The sequence below is a fragment of the Chrysemys picta genome, chromosome 14 (assembly GCF_011386835.1).
Source record: "Chrysemys picta bellii isolate R12L10 chromosome 14, ASM1138683v2, whole genome shotgun sequence".
In the NCBI taxonomy this organism is placed as follows: Eukaryota; Metazoa; Chordata; order Testudines; family Emydidae; genus Chrysemys; species Chrysemys picta.
In genome coordinates this window covers 34,244,227-34,268,997 of record NC_088804.1, presented here as the reverse complement: position 1 = coordinate 34,268,997, position 24,771 = coordinate 34,244,227, and the positions used below count along the sequence as shown (strand labels likewise).

Here is a 24,771-nt window from a genome sequence, read left to right as displayed (position 1 = left end):
ATCTTTGGGGAGGGGCTGAGGGTAAAGGAGGAATACCAAAGAAGCCCACCACAGTAGCATTTAACTTCAGAAACGGAGCTACACAAAAATGAGGAAGCTAGTTAAATGGAAATAAAAAGGAATAGTCAGAAGAATGAAATGCCTGCAAACTGCATGGAAACTATTTAAAAACACTGTAACAGAGGTTCAAACTAAATGCATAGCCCAAATAAGAAACAAACAAAACCCCACCCCACACAGTAAGGCTTGGTCTACACTAACCCCCCAAATCGAACTAAGGTACGCAACTTCAGCTACGTGAATAACGTAGCTGAAGTTCGAAGTACCATAGTTCGATCTTACCTCGGTCCACACGCGGCAGGCAGGCTCCCCCGTCGACTCCGCGGTACTCCTCTCATCTAGCTGGAGTACCGCAGTCGACGGCGAGCACTTCCGGGTTCGACTTATCGCGTCCAGACAAGACGCGATAATTCGAACCCAGAAGTTTGATTGCCAGCCGCCGAACTAGCGGCTGGGTATAGACGCACCCTTAGAAAACCAAAAAATGTCACCATGACTAAAAGTAAAAGAGGCAGTTAGAGGCAAAACGGCAAATTAAAAATTGGAGGTCAAATCCTACTGAGGGAAATAGAAAGGAGCAAAAACTCTAGTATAAAAAGTATAAATAGGCAGGCCAAAAAAAAGAATTTGAAGAGCAGTTAGCTAAACACACAAACTAACAGCAAATTTTTTTTTAAGTACATCAGAAGCAGGAATCCGGCTAAACAACCAGGAGGGCCACTGGATGACTGTGGTGCTAAAGGAGCACTCAAAGAAGACATGGCCATTGAGGAGAAGCTAAATGAATCCTTTGCATTGGCCTCCACTGCAGAGGAAGTGAGGGAGAGTCCCATACCTGAGCCATTCTTTTTACAGGACAAATCTGATTGACAGCTCAGTCTGAGACAGTCCGTAGAGGAGGTTTGGGAACAAGTTGATAAATTAAATAGTAATAAGTCACCGGGACCAGATGGCATTCACCCAAGAGTTCTGAAAGAACTCAAACATGAACTTGCAGAACTACTAACTCACCCTGTGTACCAGATGACTGGTGGATAGCTAATGTAATGTCAATTTTTAAAACAGGATCCAGAGGCGATCCTGGTAATTACAGGCCTAACTTCAATATCGGGAAGAGTGTTTGAAACTAGAGTAAAAAACAGAATTATCAGACACACAGATCAACATGATATGTTGGGGAAGTTAACACTGCTTTTGTAAAAGGGAATCATGCCACACCAATATATTACAATTCTTTGAGGGTGCCAACAAGCATATGGACAAAGTGATCCAGTTGATATAGTATGCTCGGACTTTCAGAAAGCTTCGACAAGGTCCCCCACCAAAGGCTCTTAAGCACACAGTCATGGAATAAGAGGGACGGTCCTCTCATGGATCAGTAACTGGTTAAAAGGCAAAAAGAAAGGGTAGGAATAAATGGTCAGTTTCCACAGTGGAGAGAGATAATAACAGGATGCCGCAGGGATCTGTACTAGGAATAGTGCTGTTCAACATATTCATATATGATGCGGAAAAAGGGGTAAACAGCAAGGTGGGAAAAGTATGCAGACAATACAAAATTATGTAAGATATTTAAGTCTAAAGCAGACTAAAGAATTACAAAGGGATCTCACAAAACTGGATGACTGGGCAACAAAATAGCAGATGAAATTCAATGTTGATAAGTGCAAAGTAACGCACATTGGAAAACATAATCCCCCACCATGCAGTCTAAATGATGGGCTCTAAATTAGCTGTTACCACTCAAGAAGACAGACCTTGGAGTCATCATGGACACTTATCTGAAAACATCAGCTCAATGCACAGCACTCAAAAAAGCAAACAATGTTAGGAACCATTAGGAAAGGGATAGAAAAAAAATCATAATGCTACTATATAAATCCATGGTACACCCACATCTTGAATACTGCATGCAGGTCAGGTCACTCCATCTCAAAAAAGACATTAGAATTAGAAAAGGTACAGAGAAGGGCAACAAAAATGATTATGGGTATGGAATAACTTCTGTACAAGGAAAGATTAAAAACAGAAACTGTTCAGATCAGAAAGAAAGATCACTAAGGATATGATAGATAATATGACAGATGTTTATAAAACCATGAACAGAGTGGAGAAAGTGAACACAGATGTGTCATTTATCACTTCACATATCACAATAACCAGGTGTCACCCAATGAAATTAATAGGCAGCAGTTTTAAAACACACATAAGGAAGTACTTCACACAACGCACAGTCAACCTGTGGAACTCATTGCCTGGGAATGTTGGGAAGGCCAAAAAATGTAACTGGGTTCAAAAAATAATTAGATAAGTTCATGAAGGATAAGTCCATCAGTGGCTATCAGCCAAGAATGTCTGGGATGCAACCCCACGATCTGGGTGTCCCCTAAACCTCTGACTGCCGGAAGCTGGGACTGGACAACAGGGGATGAATCACCTTCTAAGCTGCATGTTCTGTTCATTTCCTCTGAAGCATCTGGCATGGGCCACTGTCAGAAGACAGGATCCTGGGCTAGATTGACTATTGGGCATACTGGGTCAGACCATTCTTAACATACCAATATCTCAGAAGGGCAATTCTCTGAATTAGAAGTTATTTGATAATGTCAGACAAAATATAAAGAAAAGGTATTTTTAACTTACAAATCATGTCTAGAATGGCTGCTTGCTTGATACTTGCAGAGTTTTCCTGCAAGAAAATATTTAGAGTGCATGGTGAACCGTAGAGCCAGAATTCTTTATAGCACTTCATTAAAATTGCGGCTTAAATAAACACTGTCTGGAATTTTAGCCCCAGAATGTAGATACTGTTAAAATTACTTAGATTGCATTAATGGCCACAGAATGCTAGGCAGTTTCTAAACACTGGAAGACAAACTCCCTGCCACAAAGAGCATACAGTCAAAAAAAGGTTTTGCCGACCCAGTATTAGTCATAGTTTTCTTTTAAAAATTGAAAACATTTGAGTGGACTTATGCACTCCCTCTGCAGAGGCTGCAATTTAAACTATTGCAGAATTGCTATTCTGAACTAGTACACAAGACCCAGTAAGTGAAATTAACTAAACTTTATTATAAACAGAAGAGAAAATGACTAGTGTTTCATTATCCAAATCAAGTAAAAGCTGAACTATCATTTTCTTCCCATCAATTTTATTTAGTTTTTAAAAATTCATGCCATCTGAAGAATCTCAGATACTCTTAGGAACAGAGTAAAGAAGTTTCTACAAAACACCCTCGCTATTTTGAACCTGGCATTTGTTATCCCACTAAAAGGAGTTTAACAATACTATTTATGGCGTTCAGCGAGTCTTTTTGGCTTGCACCTGAAGCTTGCATATTAATACTATAGATAAGAGATCTGTGGAATCATGAGATTCCAATGCCTTTAAAACTGTGTAACAAACAGTAGAATTTAAGGGCAGATATGATAACTGAGACTCTACAGAGGCCAGCCCAAGGGTCTGCCCATGCAAATGCAATTGTAGGATAAGGCCCCAACTGTGGAACATTATCACAAGCAGTGTCATATGAAGAAATTTTGTTTTACACCAAGTAAAGTGAAAACAAATCTTGCAGAGGAAATTATTCCATCTAATGTGCTTGTTTGTCAAAACAGAAACCACAAACCTCAGAAATAACACTACAGAATTCCAGAAGAATAAAAAACTATAGGCATTTTACTCCTTAAGAGAGACAGCATTTTAGGAATAACATGTCTTAGCCTTCTAGATGTCCAGATAGAATATGTTTAACATTCATATTCACAAATACAGATGAACTTCAGAACAGCTCCATCCCAATTGAATGGTTGGAATCTACCCAGTGCCAATACATAAATCTTTGAGTAATTGTTAACAATAGCAGGCTCTAATCTATGATTCAATTAAAGAGCAAGGAAGAATTGAGTCCAATTGTGCCTTCCTATGGGCCAGTTGTGCACCCACTGAAGTTAGTTAGGCCAACTCAGTATTCATGCACTATATTTCTCAGATTGGAAACTATTAACCTGTGCCTGGATTAAGGAAAATAAAGTTAATTTGAGAATGAGAATATTTTCCTTCTTAAATGTGTGTCACACATTACAAAGACACCAATAGATGCTTCTAGTATACCATCCTGCCATTATGCAAGTAGAATGAAAATGTTTCAGACAGACAGACCATACACAATGGATGTTATCACCTCACAAAGCTCCACCACTTCTTGGGAAATTCTTTCCTTCAGCTGATGCACATTAATGGTTTCCAGCTGCGTCTTGGAGAGGAATTCCCACATCGTTAACATTTCCATGATTTGATGGCGTGGGATTTTCAGCACAGTCCTTCTAATATACTCAGCAACTGTCTCATCCATTGTGAAGCCACTTTAAAAAGCAATAATAAAGAGTTATAAGCCAATGACGAGGGAAGGTGGGGTGTGGATCACTCCGACTGGTCTGTGCTGTATACTCCCGCTGAAGCTCTGGTACTGGCCACTGTTGGAGACCTATCATTGTTCTGACTGGCAGTTCTAATGTACACACTGCAAAGAATCAGCGTATTTCCGAGGCTTAGGACATCTGCTCTTTTGAGGGAGTATCACATCAGCAGTGCTTCTATATCCTGGGACATTTCCCAAAAATCTGGGAATTTTTGAGTAAAATGTTTTGAGTGAACATTCCCAATTTGAAACATTTTACTCACAAATTCCCAGGTTTTGGGAAATGTCCCAGAATATAGAAGCACTGTAGAAAACTTTATCTGGGCATTTTTCACCAGATTTGGGAAATTTTTAGCGCTAGGTTGGGAAAAGTTGGCATCACGATATAGAAGCACTGCACATCAGCTGCACCTCAACGCTACCCTGACAGACAGAAAATGCCCCTGTTCTAGCCTCGGGGAGTCACCACCCAGGCTGCTCTGAGACTGGCCAAAGGACACCTCCGAGTTCCCGCAGCAAATTCCTCCAAGCCGCTGCTCCGTTTTACGAGACAGCCCAACGCTGCAACCAGAGCAGGGCCGCTCCATGCGGGGCATAGCGCCGGGCTCTCCTCGCCGTCCATTGCCTAAGATCCGTCCCCTGGGGCTGGCTCTAAGGAAGCGGCCGTGTGTGTGTGTGTGTGTGTTACGGACAGGCTGCGGGGTGTCTGTCAGCGGAGGGAGGGAGACGCCCGAGGTTTGGGGGAGCCGGGCCCCCGAAGACGCTCTCTCCACACGAGGGAACGTGACTCCCACGGCAGCGCCCTAGTGGGAAGGCCCCGTGAATACCCGCTGGGGCCCCTTCAAGCTACGCGGGGGGGGGGGGGTGCTGCAGCCCAGGGCTACGGGGAAGCCCCTCCCGCGGGAAATGGGGGTCAGTCCCAGGCAAGGCACGGAAAGGGGAACCCCCCTGACGCCCCAAGAGCATCTCCTCAGGGCCCGGGCACCCCCCCGCTTACCTGTCAAGGGCACCGCGACGGCGACGGCCGCTCGCGAACATCTCGACAGAGCAGCGCTTTTCGGGCTCGCCAAACTGTCCGCTCTTTCCCGCCAGCCACGCCCACACCTTCGGAGCACCCAATCATCCAGCTTCCTACATTTGAATGGTCCAATCACTAGCGCTGTTTCGTGCCCCCCCCCCTTGGGGCATGCGCTTTGTGAGAACTGCGTCCTCCCGTAGGCTCCGCCCCCAGTGACCGCTACTTCGCAGGGCCTTCACTTCCGAAGTCCTATGTATTTCCGGGTCATGACCGCTTTCCCCCGCCCCTAGCTGGGTTGTACTTGTTGTCAGTCCTGAGGTGAAAAGTGGCTGTCGCTGGGGCCCGGCTTTTTCTCCTGACGGAGTTTTCTTCTCCCCGGGATTGGAGTAAGTGAAACGAGGCTGAGAGGGGCGGGGCCAGCCGCCCTGACTCCCGTCTGTTAACTCCCCTTCCCCTCTGACTCAGGGGCGCTGGCTCCTCTTCTCCCCCCCCCCCCCCCGAGGTGTTCACTCCTCTCCAGTTCTACTTTCATAGACCCGGGAGACGTGGGTGGTCCCTCCCCTGCATGCGCACCGGTCAGAGCATGGGGGGCTTGGAGGGGGGACACACACACACTAACCCCTTCCATTCTCTCACGGGGAGGAGAAGGGGCTCACTCCCCCATCTGATGGGGATAGACACCCCCATGTGCCCAGGCACACGCAAGAAAAGAGGGTTGACCCCTCGAAGAGGGGAGAATGAATCTCTCCAGGCCCCTCCCACAGGAGAAAAGGGGGCCCCTGCCGCAAAACAAACAAACCCTCTTTTCTTCTTTAGCTAGGGGTCCAGGCAGGCTGCAGGTTTATCTGCTGTGTGGAAAAGGTTTCTCTTGGAGTCTGGACCTTGCCTATATCTTGACCAAGAAATTTGGACCATGACAAAAAATAGTTGATGATCCTTGATCTATACTGTGCTTCACCTCACTGCCATGTCATCCGCTCCAGCATTAAATTAAATTAATAAGTAAATAAAAAAGATGCGGTCTGTTCAAAAGCATCTGGCGGTTTGGCTTTGGCCCACTGTCCATCTATTGTCTACCCTGGTTTATCGTACAGCTTAAGCCTTAAAATATGGGAGCAGTCTACCCAAACTGGCCAGCCCCCTCCTCTGTGTACCTTTTCTTCTGTTTATGTTCCTAGGCCGAGTCCATCCCTGGGGTCTCTTCATTCTACAGTGGTTTGCATTCCTATTGGGGCATGGTATGTCACCAATATGGGTGTCAACAAATTTAACAAACCACTTTCTGTCTCCAAGGATTACTTGACAATTAGAGGAAAAAACAGTCTCACAAAAGAATGTGCATAAGAGTGACTACAAAGAGAGAGAGAGCTAGCTGCAATAAACTTGTGTTATACAACATAGATTTCCAAAGCATGATTCATTGAATGTGGCAATAAAATGTTGAAAGCATTCAAGGAAAAAAAATTCCATTACATGAACTGTCATCTTTCTGTGGTTCTGAGCTAATGAATGCATCTTGACAAGTAGAGAATGGCCTGGTAAAACACCTGTCAGCAGAATTGATGAAAATACACCCTTGCAGTTTGATTTGATAATCTACTATAGTAGTAAATAAAGCAGCAAACATTTGTCGGTATGTTTAAAACTTATGGTGTTCAGTAGAAACAGTACGTCCTTAGTATGTCCTAGTCCAGCGTGGGCAAACTTTTTGGCCCGAGGGACACATCTGGGTGGGGAAATTGCATGCAGGGCCATGAATGTAGGGTTGGGGTGCAGGAGCGGGTGTGGGAGGGGGTGCAGTGTGCAGGAAGGGGCTCAGTACAAGGCGTTGGGGTACAGGAGGGAGTGCGGGAGGGAGCTCAGAGCAGGGGGTTGGGGTGAAGGAGGGATGTGGCAGGAGGTTGGGGTGCGGGATGCAGGAGAGGTTCGGGGTGTGGGCTCCGGCCCTGCGCTGCTTACTTTGAGTGGCTTTGGGGTGGCAGTGGGGCTAAGACAGGCTCCCTGCCTGCTCTGGCCCCGCGCTGCTCCCGGAAGCGGCCACCACCACGCCCCTGCGGCCCCTGGGGGAGTGTGTGTGGAGGGGCAGAGGGCTCTGTGCGCAGCCCTCACCTGTGGGTACCTCCCCCGAAGTTCCCATTGGCCGTGGTGTCCCTGTTCCCGGCCAATGGGAGCTGCGGGGGAGGTACCCTCAGGCGAGGGCTGCGCGCGGAGCCTCTGCCCCTCCCCCTCCCCCAGGGGCCGCAGGGGCATGGTGGTGGCCACTTCCGGGAGCGGCGTGGGGCCAGGGAGCCTGCCTTAGCCCCGCGGCGCCATGGGGGTGGCAATCCCGCAGGCCGGATCCAAAGCCCTGACAGGCTAGATCTAGCCCACGGGCCGTAGTTTGCCCACCCCTACCCTAGCCTAATGTATAAGATGTATGCAACCCAGCTTTCACAGATGTATCCCAATACAACACATAAATTAACTGTAATATAGTGCATTTGCTGGAAAATGTAGGGGTTATTCTTAATTTGCCTAATACGGTGTCTCGGTGTAATAGAATAGTGTGATGTTTATATATTCTGACATAACTTTCAGTGATGTGGGTATGCTGTGCTAAGGGCAGATTGTCCTTAATTTTGAGTTCTCGTATTTGGTCCTGCCATGAGGGCAGGGGACTGGACTTGATGACCTCTCGAGGTCCCTTCCAGTGCTAGAATCTATGAATCTATGAATCTAAATGAGTCAATGTTACTTGAATGGAAACTTAATTACTGGCTGCATTTATGAAGTTTTCAAGCACATATCCATTGTTATATTTTTTTTAGTAATTTGTATGAAAATTAACAGTTATCATCTACAACTTTGCATCCTTGACATGATAAGTGTTTTAAAGTAATACTAACAAGTAGTTTAGGTCCAAAATCTATTTTTTTTGTCTTTAAAGTTGTGTATAACATAATGAACACGTTAATTAAAGTTAATAAAAACAGTGCTAGAAAGCCAAACAGTATTGTTAGTGAAAACTCAAAAAACAAACCCTGACCAATCTGTTTTGCACTTCCATAGGTAATTTGGTTAGCTACACTCTCTTTCTAGAGTCATCATTAGTTCTTACTTTTCATGGCTACTACGCCACCATGTGGACATCCTTATCCTTTTTGTAAAGTATATTGCAAATGCTTTAAAAGCAGGATTGATGATCAAACAATCTAATGACACATGGAGCTCAGATATAATAAAAATGTACTATGAGTCAGCTGAGATGTTTAAACTTGGTGCTGATTTTTGTGTTATGCTAGATGAAAAACATGGAGGCAGGTTTTAAGGTAGAATCTGTATAAATGCAAGGGTTTCCCTGAGGTGAAAATAAATCAAGTGCAGAATTAAACCCCTTAGGCTTTCCTCTATCTCCAAAATTGAGGAATATCATAAGGACCCTTTGTTTCCTTAATATGTGTGTGCAACATGTTTATACAGACAGTGTCAGAAAGTTTAGGGGAAAAGGCATCACGATGCCTACTATTAACAAATATTTTCATGAAGTATGTGTGGGTGGCAGGAGAATCAAGGAAAGCAGTTTTATCTGGATTTGAACATTCTTCTTCAGTGCCTTCCATCCAAATATGGAAACATGTTTCTCATGCACTAGAACAAAGTGAAACTTGCTGAGGTTGGACAATTAAAATAGATTAATCAATGGAAAATAGCTGAACAAACAGTGTCAGTGATACTAAAAATGCTACTTAAAATTTAAGTGTTTTTAACAGTAATGCTTTTTAAAAATATATTTTAACCTGAGAGCTTCCCTTTAAGTATTAATGGGAATTACCTATTATGCGGGAATAGTAAACATTTTATTTAGGTGTCATAGGGCATTTTGATTAAAGGTTAAAGGATACTGTCAACCTGAATTTTCTAAATAGATTTTTGTTTTAAATGCAAGTTTTTTAGGGTATTCTTTTAAACAGCATGTCCTCAGTAGATTTTTGTTGTTGTTGTTTGTTTTTTACGATTCACATAGAGTTTTTTTCTGTTTCCCTGCTGATGTTATAAGGGTCAGCAAGGGCAGATAGGTGGCCCATGAGCAGCAATATCAAACACACTTGTGGCCATCTCCCTCTGGGTGCATGTCTGCCTAACAGCGGCAGTACTGAAATAAGACCTGCTAACTTCTAAGCTGCTTGTTGAGAATTGCAGAGGAATCTCTGTGATTAAGGAACTTTCATCCATAGGCGCTGACTCTGTGATTACTCCAGGGCTGGAGCATCCACAGGAAAAAATAGTGGTCCTGCCAATCAGCTCCTCCCCTCTCCCAGCGCCTCTTGCCTGCCATGATCAGCTGTTCAGTGGCGTGCTGGGGGGGAGGGGGAAGAGTGGGGCAGGAAGAAGTGGGGCGGGGGTGGGTTGGAGGTGGAAAGAGTCAAGGTGGGGGTGAGGTCTTGGGAGACGGGATGGAGTGGGGGCAGGGCCTAGTGTAGAGCAGAGGTCGAGCATCCCCGGGGAAATTAGAAAGTTGGCGCCTCTGCTTTCATCCTATGTAGCTGTGTCTGGTCTTATGAAGGTGTCTGGGAAGGGAGGGAAGGAGCTCTCTACGTTCCTGTTGCTCCTCAAACCCATATTTGGGTCTGGAAAATGAAGGAACCAGATCTCCTGGTCTTCTTCCCCCTAACACCTGGCTCGGATTGCTTCTGGCTCCATGTTGGGGTCTGGATGGGGACCAGATGGAAATGCTGATCCAACCTAGTTTCCTGGTTTCTTGCCCTCTACCCTAGCAGGGAGAGTGTAGCAGATGGCAGGATGCTCAGTTACTTGGTCCAATATTTGGGGACTACAAATCTGCCTATTTATGTTATTTTTTTTGTCTATATTTTGGATATTTAGTATCTTATCATGAACTTCCCTACACTTGCAGGTTTCTTTTTAACACAACATTGTTTCAATATTTGTTTTGTTGAACTGAATACAAAGAATAGATATAATTCATTTCTTGGCAACCTGGAAGAATCAAGAAAACTTTTTATGGGGAGGTCTTTATGAGCTTAAAATACCTATATGTTTCAGGATTGTTGCTATAGGGGCTCGTCTCTATTTTTCTCTTACGACTTCAAATGAAGATATTAATAATTGGAATTTTGAAAAAAAGTATATTCAGAGGGATTTCTGAATTTGGGTTTTCTTTGGCAAAAAAGGGTTAATGGACAGTCCCAGAGGAGTTGAAGACTACTCCATTTTTCCTGTAAGGAGGCAAAGACACATTTAATAATAATGCTGTATTATAAAACTTCTCCCTTTCTCAAGTAAGTCAGGAGTAAAATTTATGTAGTGTTCTTGAATATCTTGAAGTTGAAGATATGAGCTTGACACAATTTTAAATCTCTTCTTGAAGCTCAGGGAACAGTCAAGCTCAAGTTCTCTGTGGACATAAGTGGAGGCGAATAAAACAGTAACTAAAAGAATCAGAGGGGTAGCCGTGTTAGTCTGAATCTGTAAAAAGCAACAGAGGGTCCTGTGGCACCTTTAAGACTAACGGAAGTATTGGGAGCATAAGTTTTCGTGGGTAAGAACCTCACTTCTTCAGATGCAAGAGGTTCTTACCCACGAAAGCTTATGCTCCCAATACTTCTGTTAGTCTTAAAGGTGCCACAGGACCCTCTGTTGCTTTTAACTAAAAGAAAAAGCTCCACTCTGGGTTGAGTGAGTGAAGTACAGTATCAGCAAAATTGGTAGAGTTGTACTCTTATTGAATTTTTCTATCAGAGGAGAGGTAGAGTTTTCTGGTCAGTGCTAATGAGAGCGAGTTTTTAGGTATCATTCTTGGATGCATTAGCGGGAGTGTTGTAAGCAAGACACAAGAAGCAATTATTCTGCTGTACTCTGTGCTGATTAGGCCTCAACTGGAGTATTGTATCCAGTTATGGATAGGGGATTCCTGGAAAGATTTCATCTAGTCCCAGCTGCTTATCAACAAATAAAACAGTTTCCCTTATCATATCTATTTGTCTTAACAGTGTGTAAAAATAGAGGGTGGAATTCTCCTGTCCCTCTGCAATTATTTTAAAATAAATGTTTGTGCTCATTAAGGGTGCCAAATTGAGAGAATTGAATATATGAAACTACCAACAGAACAGGTACAGCATAGGCATCAACAGCAACTTCCCCACATTGTCTAGTCAATATGCTTCAATTGTTAACCTCTTCATGGGGGAACTGAAGAGATGCCATATGTTAATGACTTTTGGCTGCTACTATATTTGATCCTGTGACTTTCAGGTGAAAGACTCTCTTGTGGTAGCTTCCTAAGCCAGCCAGTCTTTCTCCTGCTCTTCAGTTAATATTGACTAATGTCCACCATTGGTTGCGTGGTATGGATGCTATAAATGTACATCAGAGAGGGATAGTTAGTTTAGCTGTAGCTATACTGTCAGTATTGCATATAGCAGCACACCAGGCCCAGAAAAAAACAAAATAGCCATTCTTTCTGGCTATGGTAGATGGAGAGCTGTGATAGGTGAAAGCCCTCCCACAACAGAATTGCAATTAGGCTATCTTCCCCTTATTGCATACTCTCTCCTGTTGCATCCTTATACTCTGAGGCCAAGTCTATACTGTGAAAATACATTGTTAGAAAATGTTAACTAACCAATTTCAACTAATATGATGTTATACCTATCTTTAGTACCTAGTGATGACAGGGACAAGTCCTGAAATGTTTAGCTGGTCATGGTTAACTTCTAGTGATCAAATATATAGACCTCCTCTCTGGGTTAGCAGGGAAGGACTGTTTAAGAAGGGACATAGGTGTTTGCAGTGATTGCAAAAGGACTTGGGAGGAGGGTGGAAACAGTTTAGAGGAAAGGAAGGTTTCCTTTCTCACTTCATATAAGATGTCAGTTGCTGGAAGACAGCAGAGAGGAAGGAGTCACTCCCTTGGCAAGTTCTCCAATGTCTAGTGAAGCCTTAAGGAGAGGGCTGTAAGATTCTTCAGCTCAGGGAAACCTTACCAATAGGGCTGGAAGGACTGTGGGGTGTCTGGGCAAGCTAAATGGTCTGACTTGTGAAACCAAGCTGACAAGGGTAGGAACTGATTATGCTGTAGGTAAGCCAAGCAAACTGTTTTCTCGTTGTAGTTTAATAAAGCAAACGTTGAAAAGGGGAAGAATGTTAAATGAATCACCTGTGGTTGGGATATGAATATTTTTAGAGCCCAGAAGGATGGGAAACTGAGGCATGGTGGCACACCCAGACTGGAAGGGGAGTGGCACCCTGCCATACCCCTAGTAAATACATTTTCTAATGGAATCCTATTTTCCCTGAAAAAGGCCCTAGTGCGTTAAGCTCTAAGGCTCTCAAACACTATAGTGATGGGTGCTTTATGGGAACCTAAATAGATTATTATTATTATTTATTATTATTTTGGGCATCTTTCTCCATCTCTGACTACTTAATCACTCTCAGGATATGCCAACTAGGGAAGAGCAGTATGCATTTTTTCTTTTAGTGTAGTTATACACAGGTTTCTTTAATTTTTATAATCTCGGATCACATGTTTTGTCGGTATTACTACCTCATCATTTAATTCCAAACCCTAACAATTTACAGCTTGAAAAAAGGCAAAAGCACTGACACTCATGCCATTGTAATTTGATGATTAATAATTAAAATATAATCCATTGAAGAATGAGAAATTCCCTGTTAGAACTGTTAATAAGCTATGCTTACTGTCCATGAACTGTGTTTTGAATCAAGTTTCAAATAGCTTCTTGCTCTTAATTAAAGATTGCTATCTTGTTTGGAAACTTCCAAGAAGGGAACAATTTAGTATGACTATGTCTTGCTACTTGTAATGATACAGCATTTAAAAGATTTGGCATTTTCTCTCTGTCCAGCTGGCCTTAACACTGGCTTCACTGAACTCCATTCAGAATACTGCTAGGATCATCTTCCTAACTTGTTTGTCTATCCATGACCTTCTCTCCATTGCATCAAATAATAGTTCCTTGTCTTTTCATTTAAGGCACTTCAACATTTACCCCGGCCCTATCTACCAGATTACTAATTTATTGAGCCATTAGCCTCCATTTTTGCTTTGCCAGCAATGGCATTTTTGATTGCCCACCTGTTTTTCTCCCCTGCAGATCTCTATGCATGGGAAGAACTTCCATTCAAAACTCATTAAGTTATCACCTTTTTCTAAACCAGGAGTCGGCAACGTTCGGCACGCGGCTCACCAGGGTAAGCACCCTAGCGGGCCGGGCCAGTTTATTTACCTGCTGACGCGGCAGGTTCGGCCGATCGCGGCCCCCACTAGCCGCGGTTCGCCGTCCAGGGCCAATGGGGGCGGCGGGAAGCCGCGGCCAGCACATCCCTCGGCCCGCGCCGCTTCCCGCCGCCCCCATTGGCCCGGGATGGTGAACCGCGGCCAGTGGGGGCCGCGATCGGCCGAACCTGCCGCATCAGCAGGTAAATAAACTGGCCCGGCCCGCTAGGGTGCTTACCCTGGTGAGCCGTGTGCCGAACGTTGCCGACCCCTGTTCTAAACCCTTACTTAAAGTCTACCTCTGCCGTGATGCCTGCAAATCACTACTTGCATTGGTTGGGCAAGTGGCGAACTTAAAGTTCTAGTTTTTTAAACTGTTAATTTTGTTATCTCATCCTCCTACTCATTCGCACCCTGTTTCTGTTTAGTTCAACTGTCGGTCTCCTCTTGACTCCAAGATTTAAAAGCTGTTGAAGGCAGGGGGTGTCTTTGTGTCTAGCACAATGGCGCCCAGACCCTGTCTGGGAATTCTCGATGCTACTACAGTACAACTAATTTTTAAAAATTAATACCTCTCATAGTCTTTCTCTGTAAATAGTCTGTTTCTAATAGTTTTCTGTCTAGTTTAAAATTAAACTTGAATCACTATGTATTTTTTGAAGCAGTCATTATCCTCCTGAGACTTCAATTTCTGATTAGTCTTGTTTGCCTTGGCTTTTTTCATTATTCTGTTCAGGCGCTTTTCTGCAGAACCAGCATCCTAAAAAAAGGAGTTCTGGTCACATGATACTGAATTTGCTGGAATATAGGACCACAATTTTTTACTAGATTTTTAATTTTTTTTTAAATAGTGTATTTTGGCTTACGTAGCCAGGCTCATGTTGTTATAGGAAGATGTCTAAAAAGAGAAGTCCGATAAATCAGATGGATCTCTTGCACTGTCAGTACTGTCTCTTAACTGAAACAAAGATGTCCTTATTTTACCTTCCCCCTCTCCCTGTTTGCTTCTCATTGGGATTTTGAATATCTCCTGGACATATTGGATAGTGTGTTGTGTTAAAATTTAACATCTCGGATACCCAAATCTCCATAAAGCAGGTTACATCCTTCCACTTGGTTCCCTCTGGTGGGCCTATGTAGGGACAATTTATTTAGAGCAAGTAATACCCAGAATTGCTAAATTATGGCAAAGAAAATTGTGGACCTTAAGAGTGATTCAGATTTTTGGAGCATGGGCTGTATCTTTGAGGCTAGAGATAGTATGTTATCCGTCAAGGATGATAGCTTTTCAGAGTACCTGCCTTAGCTTTGAGATTCCCAAATATGACCTCTTCTTTTCCCATCTCCCTCATCTTATCTAACTGAGCATTCAGTAAAAAGCATTGCTACCTGCATGGTCATTTTTGATTCAGTCTGTTCCATTAAAAGCTCGTTCAGAAAGTTGGGAGGAAACTGACCTGTTAGTGTTTATCTTTAGCTCCTTTTGGCATTCCCCACCAAACTCATTACACAACTATTATCTGTATTGTGGTTGCCAAATATGGAGAGAGAAATATGGAAAATTAACAAGATTAGCAAGATTCTTAAAGAGAAATCCTAGGAGCTTACCAATTTGTGTCCTGTCTCAGCAGTTAGTGCTGCCCCATGATGAAATATGCTAGCGTCTCTAAATAAATACACAGACTTCATCTTTTATACATCTCTCCAAATAATCACTTCAGATCTTAATGGTGTTTGCCTAGCATTTTAAAACCCATTTTTCTCCCAGAGCAATTGCTCTACTTTCCTAATATTATCCTTGTGCTTTACTGCTAATATTTCTTTCAGAGCAATTGCTTGTTTCCCTTGATATTCTTTATCCAGCATTTCTGTTAATAGATCTCCCAGAGCAATTTATACACATAAAAAAAGTTCTTTCCAAACATTCACTGCTAAAAATTCTTTCAGCATCACTCCATTCTTAATATCTTAGTAAGTTTTCACCTGTGTTAAAATTCTACCTACATTGATTTGTTCACTACTGACAAGTTATTTACTATCTTAGAATAACTTTTTAGGGTTTTTACAAGGAAACTAGCAACCTTCCCCCAATGCTTCCTTTGTTACTCTTGAAATTTCTCCTGTCACATAGTATTCCTGACCACCAGTCATTGTGCATTTTCTCACATGTAGGTCTGTCACATCCACCTTGAAATCATCAGCTCCTCATCTCTCATAGGCTTACTCGTGAACATAAATAATACTTAGCATTTAAAGCACCAGTCATTCAAGTATCTCAAAGCATTTCACAGATGCTAATTAAGTCTTCCATCCATCATTTGAGGTGGCTTATTTTACCCATATTATAAATATGTTAACTTGGTACGCATAGTCAACAATGCAATTTGAGATTGCTGACTAAGCTTTGAAGAATGTAATGATGAACTGCAAGCATACTCATGTTGTGGTCTATCATGAAATACGTTACAGTGAGGGTATCTGGTTAGTCTCCTCCCATTTAAAGAGTTCATTGTGTCAGGGCTATCTAAATGTTTTTCAGGAATGATTAATCTAACAGTTTTCTTACTTTGGCTGAACACGACTTTATTTGGTAAGTTAATGACTGAACATTATCTGATAAGAGATAATTTAAAGAGGACTAATGTTACAAAGTTGAGTGATTATGTATTCTGTAAATCCTAGGTGAACTCAATGGAACAACTCGTGAATAAGATCTGGGCACTAGAAGACTTACTTGAGGAAATGTAGCTTTGAACAGACATCTGTTTATGCTATCAGTGCCTTTTCTCACTTCATATGAAAATAGTTTCTTTATATGAATTACACTACTAATCCATTCTAAATGAAGAATGGAAATGACCTTTCTATTGTCATGCTTCCCTCCCTTCTGTTGTTCTGTTTACTTCATTGGAGTGTTAGTCAGTGCTTTCTATTTCTGAGGCCTTGTCTACAGTGCAAAGTTTTGTTGGCAAAAGTTATGATGCTTTAATAAAAGCACTTTAATTATACCGCTGTTGCATGTCCACACTAGTTCTTTGTGTCGGCAGAGTGCATCCACACTAGCAGCTCTTGCATCGACACAGAGAGCAGTGTGCTGTGGTACCTATCCCACTATGCAACTGGCCGCAGGGTGCTTTGGGAAGAGTTTGCAATGCCTCCCTGAGGCAGGGACAGTGTCACATGATGCAGGTTTCTCAATCCCATCCTTCCAGGGGCATCCTACTAGATTATCAGCTGCTTTTTCAATTGAAGGAGGTGGGGGGTGGGAGAGGAGAGTGGTGTGTCTAGGTTGGGGGAGACAGCAGGCTGACTGACCTATTCTGAGGAAGGAGGAGGGGGACACCCCCCCCAAGCCAGCCCCCCTTAGGGTGACCAGACAGCAAGTGTGAAAAATCGGGACGGGGGTGGGGGGTAATAGGTGCATTCCTGCAGGGCAGCAGAGATCAAAACAGTGAGCAGAGCGGTCACAGCATTGTGGGATACTGGTGGAAGCCAGTTCTGTCAGACAAACGGTGTCTACAACAACGCTTTGTCGCAAAAGGCTTTATGTCTCTGGTTGAGGTGGTTTTATTTTGTCAGCAAAACAGCAGGATTTTTCCGCCAAAAATAGCTTTGTAGTGTGTACACCTCCTGACAAAACTTTGTAGTGTAGGCAAGACCTGAGAGAACTGATCAAGATGACACCATTGGCAGAAGACTGATTGAGACTGCAAGCTGATTATCAAACCACTGACACACACCACCAGTCAGTCTTACACCTATTGTAGTAATACATAATCACTGAAGAGCACTCAAAAATGTTAGCTAATGCTATGAGGAAAATCCATGGACAAATTAGTAGATCCTTGCAAATCCACAAATATCCCCTTTATATATGTCCACGCAGGGCTCTACAAAGTAGAGTTACACTGACTTACTATGGTGTGCAACCAAAAATTGGTAGTGGCATGGCAGAGTTCTTACTTGAATCACTTAGGGCATGTCTACACGTAAAGGCTGCAGTGGAACAGCTGCACTGGTGCAGCGCTTCAATGAAGACGATACCTACTCCAGCGAGAGGACTTCTCTCTTTGGTGTAGGTACTCCACTTCCGTGAGAGGCGGGTAGCTATGTCAATAGGAGAAGCCATCCTGTCAACTCAGTTGTCTACACAGGGGGTTAGGTTGGTATAACTACGACACTCAGGGGTGTGGATATTTCATACCGTTATACTGTAGTTATACCATTGTAAATTTATAGTGTAGACCTGGCCTTAGTTGGATGCAGATACTGGGTTTGTCATCTGCAGTTTTAGGTTCACTTGTTAATTTTCGGAAAGGAACATTTAGCAATTTGTTTAGTTCAAATTTTGCTGCATTAGGAGTATAGTGTAGTATTAGACTTCCACACAGTAATGTGGAGGAGGGGCTTGAAAGAAAATACCACAATTATATTAATGTAGAGGACTGTTTAAAACACTTCAAAGAATGTAAATACACCTCTACCCCGATATAACGCTGCCTCGGGAGCCAAAAAATCTTACCGCCTTATAGGTGAAACCGCGATATATCGAATTTGGTTTGATCCGCTGGAGTGCGCAGCCCCGCCCTCCCCCCTCTCCCCCCGGGAGCACTACTTTACCGGTTATATCCGAATTCGTGTTCTATCGGGTCGCGTTATATTGGGGTAGAGGTGTATTCTTCAAGTGCTTGCTCATGTTGATTCCATGTTAGGTATGTGTGCCCCACCTCCATTTGCGTCCCATTATGCCATTACACAGCAGGCACAGGATGACTCAAGTTTTGGTAGAGCAGTGCTGCAAGCCGCAAGACCATGAACTCCGAGCCCACCTCCAGGGATACTGCTTGTGAGTCACCTAACATGGAATCGACATGAGCAAGCTCTCGAAGAGGAAAAAATGGTTACCTACCTTTTGTAACTGTTGTTCTTTGAGATATGTTGCTCATGTCCATTCCATGATCCAACCTCCTACTTGCCATTGGAGCTGACAGCAAAAAGGAACTGAGAAGGTGTAGGGCTGGTGGCGCTTCATATAATGGCGCATGAGCACAGCACTCCAGAGGGCGCCAGAGCCGACCCTATGGATACCACTAGGGGAAAAATTTCCATCAGTGGTACATGCAGCGTGCACACACCTAACATGGAATGGACATGAGCAACACACCTAGAAGAACAACAGTTAAGAAAGGTAGGTAACTGGTTTTTTTTCTCATTGTGGCAACAGGGAGACTATTTCAGAGGCTGGAAAATTAAGAGGCTTCCATGTTGCTTGGATTTGTGTAAATTTATTCTGTGAGCATTATAGACTGTTAGGATATGTCTACACACCACTGAGACACCCATGGCTGGCCCATGCTAGCTGATTCGAGCTCCTGAGGGTTGGGCTGTGGGGCTGTTTTATTGCTGTGTAAACTTCTGGGCTCTAGGACCCTGCGGGGTGGTAGGCCCAGGCTCCAGCTCAAGCTTGGAAGTTTACACAGCAGTGAAACAGCGCTGCAGCCTGAATCCCGGGATCCTGAGTCAGTTGGTGGATTTTTCTTTGCTGTGTAGACATGTCTTTAAGGCTTAGAGTCCCTGCTGGGCAGTGTATTGGCTTGATTGAGAGTGTTTAATCTTTCTGGCCCCAAACTTCCCATCACCAGTTCAGTTGCACAGTTGGTAGAAATAGCGGGATCGCTAGTGCAGACAGGACTTTAGCTGAACATCATCATTTTAAGCACTGTTGTTTAACCTGAAAGTCTAACTGTCATCTAATGGTGCTTAAAATGTCAGCGTTGATGATACAGTGGTTAGAACAGCAGTGGTTGCCTGGAGCGTGGTTTACACTAGCAGCATTCTCACTCATGATACCTATTGGGGCTGAAAAGTTGTAGAATTCTCTGCCATTCAGGGGCGGGGGGGGAAGTTTAGTTTAAACAAGATCTAAGCGACTGGCCGCTGTGAGAGGAGAGATTATTTCTTAAAATGACAACTAAAAATTAAATAAAATACCACATTGTACAAAATACTGACTCTTTCCTTCCTCCTTAAAGGGACACTGCTAGATACTTTTGGGCCCAAAATTCAGCTTTTCTGTGTGGCTTTCAAAAAGAAAATTTCAAAAACTTGAATGAAGAGAATTTCAATTAAAATATTTTGTTCTATAGTGATGGAAGGGGTTGGCTTTAAACATAAACATGAGTTGTTTGTGCCCCAAATGTGGCTATTGCAATGTGAGTAACTTACAGTGAAACTGACCATTGTGTTTTCATTGTCCAAGGGAGTGAAGTACCAAAAATAAACAAAACATGAATGATTAATAGTATTTGATTTTTGAAGATCCTTTCAGTTTTAATCAAAGGTAATGGTAGTGAAATAGCTAAGGAAGGCGATGTTGAAAAACGACTTTTGACCTCATGTCCCTCTATTTTTATGACAATTTCTAATAGGAACTGGATTTTAGAATTTCTATTAAAGGGTGATTCACCAGGTATTAACTCCTTGCCATTGGTTGAATGGATCCTCATTAAGTGGAGTTTTTGCTTCTGGCAGAAGTCATTGCTATTTATTTCATTAGGCAGTACTGTTTCTCCGGGAGATGTCCCAATTAAGTTGCCTCCTTAGGGCTTGTCTATACTTACCGCGCTGGTTCGGCGGCAGGCAATCGAACTTCTGGGTTCGATTTATCGCGTCTAGTCTGGACGCGATAAATCGAACTCAGAAGTGCTCCCTGTCGACTCCGGTAATCCTGCTCGCCGCGAGGAGTACGCGGAGTCGACGGGGGAGCCTGCCTGCCGGGTCTGGACGGCGGTAAGTTCGAACTAAGGTACGTCGACTTCAGCTACGTTATTCACGTAGCTGAAGTTGCGTACCTTAGTTCGATTTGGGGGTTTAGTGTAGACCAAGCCTTAGTTAAGCACAGCCTCTTACATTAAAGACAAGTTAACAAGTTTTTGTTCTGAGTAATTGCTTGTGAAGGGAAGGTTAGTAACAGCATCAGATGCCAAAGCTCTTAGGTAACTCTGAAGTAGCTATTCTAACTATAGTGAGGGCTTGTCTACACTGGCAATTTACAGCGCTCAGGGGTGTGAAAAAACACCCCTCTGAGCGCAGCAAGTTTCAGCGCTGTAAAGCACCAGTGCAGAGAGTGCATCAGCGCTTGTAGCTACGCCTCTTATGGAGGTGGGTTTTTTTTAGAGCGCTGGGAGAGCTCTCTCCAAGCACTCTGTTGCGACTACAGAAGCCACGTTAAAGCACTGCTGCGGCAACGCTTTAGCGTTGCCATTGTAGACTAGCCCTGATAACTTGCAATATTCCCTTCAGTCTCAACTGTTGTCAACAGTTACTCTTGTATATATGTTTATTCCTATGTGGAGTTCTTTGAAGAACTGATTGCAGGGTCAGGCACTTACTCAGCAAATCTAACCCTGATGTGGAAGGTGTGATGCTTTGGGATTCACCCAGGCCAGTAAGGGGTTCAGTCTTGCAACTCTCTGGGTGCCTTAAATGCTGTACAGCTGTGGCTCACAGCCATGTCACCAACAGTCATCATACAAGCAAGAAAGTCTCACTCTGGCTTCCACTGCTCAATTACCCTTTGCAGGGGGATCTCATTAACCCTTGTAACCCAGAATTGTCCCCAAAAGCATTTCTCTGCTGTGCTCAGTTCCCTCTCATGGTAGCACTCACAAAACCTTCCCAAGTTTGCTGCTCTTTTAAAGTGACAGTACACAGCAGCCTGTTAGCTTAACTGAGATTAACACAGCCTCCATTTGAAATACACAGCACTGAGTTGGTGTATAGTAAAAGTAAAACAAATTTATTAACAATAGAACATAGATTTAAGTGGTACTAAGTAGAAGGAGTAAGGATAGAAATGGTTACAAATAACTAGACTAAAATCTGATTTAATAAACTAGTCTTTCCAGGAGCGCCGCCAGCTTTTCTGCCGCCCTAGGCAGCGGAAGGTCCCACCCCGAAATGCTGCCCCCCACAGTGGCAGCGGAAGGTCCCACAACCGAAATACCACCGCGGTCGCTGCCCCCAAATTGTAGTGCCCTAGGAGACTGCCTAGGTCGCCTAATGGGTTGCACCGGCCCTGAGTCTTTCATTCAAAATAGTTTTCTCACCATAGTCATTCTTCCAGCCTGGCTGACCAGTCTTTAGCCAGGATCCAATGCAGAGACCAAAGCACTTGGTTACTTTGTCTGAAAGGTGAAGGATAAAATGACTTTTGCCTTTGCTTATATCTTCCCAGAGTTTACTGATCCTGTTCCACGAGGCAGGAAGGCTTCTTGTGAGTGCAATCACCAACCCCATTGAGATTAAGTGGTCATCTTCCCCTTGCTTGCCTGATGGCTTTTTTTTACCTTGCATGTGAATGTGCTTTTCATTGTCTGAGGTCATATCTTCATTTACATTGGAGACTGTAGTCAAGCCTGCAAAACAACATTGCTTTGGCTTGGTCTACACTAACCCCCCAAATCGAACTAAGGTACACAACTTCAGCTACGTGAATAACGTAGCTGAAGTTCGAAGTACCTTAGTTCGATCTTACCTCGGTCCACACGCGGCAGGCAGGCTCCCCCGTCGACTCCGTGGTACTCCTCTCGCCGAGCTGGAGTACCGCAGTCGACGGCGAGCACTTCCGGGTTTGACTTATCGCATCCAGACAAGACGCGATAAATCGAACCCAGAAGTTCGATTGCCAGCCGCCGAACTAGCGGCTGGGTATAGATGTACCCTTTGTCTAGGACCCACTGGGATTAGGCGCTGTCTGCCAAATACATTTGAGGGACATATTTTCCAGCACATCTGTATAGCTTTTTACATGTCAACTGTACATACACCATGCAAGAATACTAATGATTAGTGAGTTACTAGTTTGAGTATATTCTAGTTACTAGTGAGTTACTAGTTTGTGATACAAGACACCTTCTAAATAAATATCATGACAACAGTGTGTGGGGTGCACACAAAGGTGGGCAGGCCAGCTGAGACACATTGCTACATACCAGGAAGCCCCTTGCCCTGTGGCATTGGGATGCTCTTAGGGTCACAGAGGGCCCCTCTCATAACAGATTATTTATCTTCAGTGTTAGGCCATGTCTCTTCATGGAGCAGTTCAATGGTGTACCTATACTGATATGCTATACAGCAAAGCCCTCCTAGTGCAGACGCAATTGTATTTGCAAAGCTGCACTTTCACTGGTATAGCTTATATTGTTATCCCCAAACAAAACAAGCTATACTAGTACAAGTATAGTTTTGCCAGTATAACTGTGTCTACACTAGGGCCTTCTGCCAGCACAGCTATGTCAGGGATCAAAACCTCTTCACATCCCCAATTGATGTAACTATGCCAGCAGACGTTTGTAGTGTAGACATAAGTTTAGTTTAGCTTCATGTGCCTTGCCACATTTCTGGCTGTTGAATAGTGTGCAGTAGGAACAGCAGTTATCTCAACATTTATTACTTAAGATGTGAAGTGACATGAAAGCCTCTTTCTAGAATGGGGATGATCTAATTCAGGGGTAGACAACCTATGGCACGCGTTCCGAAGGCGGCACGCGAGCTGATTTTCAGTGGCACTCACACTGCCCGGGTCCTGGCCACCAGTCGGGGGGGCTCTGCATTTTAATTTAATTTTAAATGAAGCTTCTTAAACATTTTAAAAACCTTTTTTACTTTACATACAACAATAGTTTAGCTATATATTATAGACTTATAGAAAGAGACCTCCTAAAAACATTAAAATGTATTACTGGCATGCAAAACCTTAAATTAGAGTGAATAAATGAAGACTCGGCACACTACTTCTGAAAGGTTGCCGACCCCTGATCTAATTTGTATTTCCTTGTAGCATTCTACAGGCCAGATCATTCTAATAAGCAATGAAATATTTTTTTAAATAGAGAGCTTCAGTCAGTGGATTATGTATTTGAATTCAGTATGTCAACTATTTAGATCACCTTTAATCAAAGTGTGTTGTGCAAATATGGTAGATGATAATGAGGCTTAGGGTATGTCTACACTGCAAAATTGTTGAGACAACTTTTGTCCTTCACAGGTACTTAAAAAAGCCCCCCCGCGAAGGACAAAAGTTTTGCCGACGCAAGTGGCAGTGTGAACGCAGCTTTGTCGGCAGGAGCGCTCTCCTGCCGACATAGCTTAACACTGCTCGCGGGGCTAGAAGTATTTTGTTGGCAAAAGTGCTGACAAAGAGCATTTACACATGCTGACTTTTAGCAACAAGGCTGTGTCGACACAGCCTTGTCTTTAAAAGCTGCGTAGTGTTGACAAGCCCTTAGTTACCACTTTAATGACACTTGCTACCTGCTAATTCACTGTGTGTTTCTATTTTTAGTTTCCCTGTTGTTTTGGGGATTTATCAAAGATGAACTCAGATGATTACATGTCTTGGAGTGGAGCTAGTATCCTTTCATGTAACCTCTCTAAAAGTCTTATCTTTTTTCCTATTATACACATTTATGTAGCAAATATGATCTTGATATTTACTACTTGCTGCAAACTTTAGCCTCTAAAAATTGAGTTTTTTTGATATAAAGCAATTTGAAGAAAAAAAGTGCTGCTAAGTGCCAAGTTATAAACATAACTTGTAGTCAAATGTAATATATTAACTCTCTTTGTAATTTTAGTAACTAATAGAGAAGCCACTTTTAGCTAATAAGATATGATAAATATTGTAGAGCAACCCTTTTATTAGGACAGGTCTACACTTAAAACTATGTGCTACTGTAGCGCTTTAGAGAAGACACTGCTATGCTGACAGGAGAACTTCTCCCGTTGGCATAGTTAATCCACCTCTGTGAGAGGCGATAGCTATGTTAACAGGAATGGTTAGAGCTGAAAAGCTTACAAATATAATTCGTGTTAATCATTTTGCTATTTAGTTTGCACTCTAACTCTAAACAAAAAAGCTGATTGTTACTGTTATTTTTGTTAGCGTGACACTGTTCATCTGGATTGCAAACGGTTTGGGGTAATATCTAAATCCCCTTCCCAAAACTGTTCATTAAATTAAAATTAATCAC

At 43.2% G+C, this 24,771-nt stretch overlaps 2 protein-coding genes across 12 annotated transcripts in view; one reads left to right on the top strand and one right to left on the bottom strand.

Moving 5' to 3' along the window:
- CENPN (centromere protein N) overlaps positions 1-5,701 on the bottom strand; it is a 32,944-nt gene extending 27,243 nt beyond the window's left edge. For 2 of the 4 annotated variants that reach the window (XR_010592672.1, XM_005292322.5), the window contains exons 1-3: positions 5,479-5,637; positions 4,245-4,425; positions 2,704-2,749 (exon numbers count right to left, since the gene is read on the bottom strand). Coding sequence is in view for 3 of the 4 variants with exons in the window: in XM_005292322.5 (XP_005292379.2) it covers positions 2,704-2,749; positions 4,245-4,425; positions 5,479-5,519 (268 nt within the window). In the remaining variant the exon portion in view is untranslated. Of the gene's footprint in view, positions 1-1,289; positions 1,443-2,703; positions 2,750-4,244; positions 4,426-5,478 lie in introns of all 4 variants that reach the window. The other 2 variants (XM_065567639.1, XM_065567640.1) reach the window with 2 other exon arrangements.
- Positions 5,702-5,745: 44 nt separating this feature from the next.
- Positions 5,746-24,771, top strand: part of CMC2 (C-X9-C motif containing 2) — a 43,631-nt gene continuing 24,605 nt past the window's right edge. For 2 of the 8 annotated variants that reach the window (XM_005292323.5, XM_065567641.1), the window contains exons 1-2: positions 5,746-5,885; positions 24,084-24,150. In XM_005292323.5, coding sequence (XP_005292380.1) covers positions 24,114-24,150 — 37 coding nt within the window. In that variant the 5' untranslated portion in view covers positions 5,746-5,885; positions 24,084-24,113. Of the gene's footprint in view, positions 5,886-21,974; positions 22,014-24,083; positions 24,163-24,771 lie in introns of all 8 variants that reach the window. The other 6 variants (XM_005292324.4, XM_065567643.1, XM_065567642.1 and 3 more) reach the window with 5 other exon arrangements.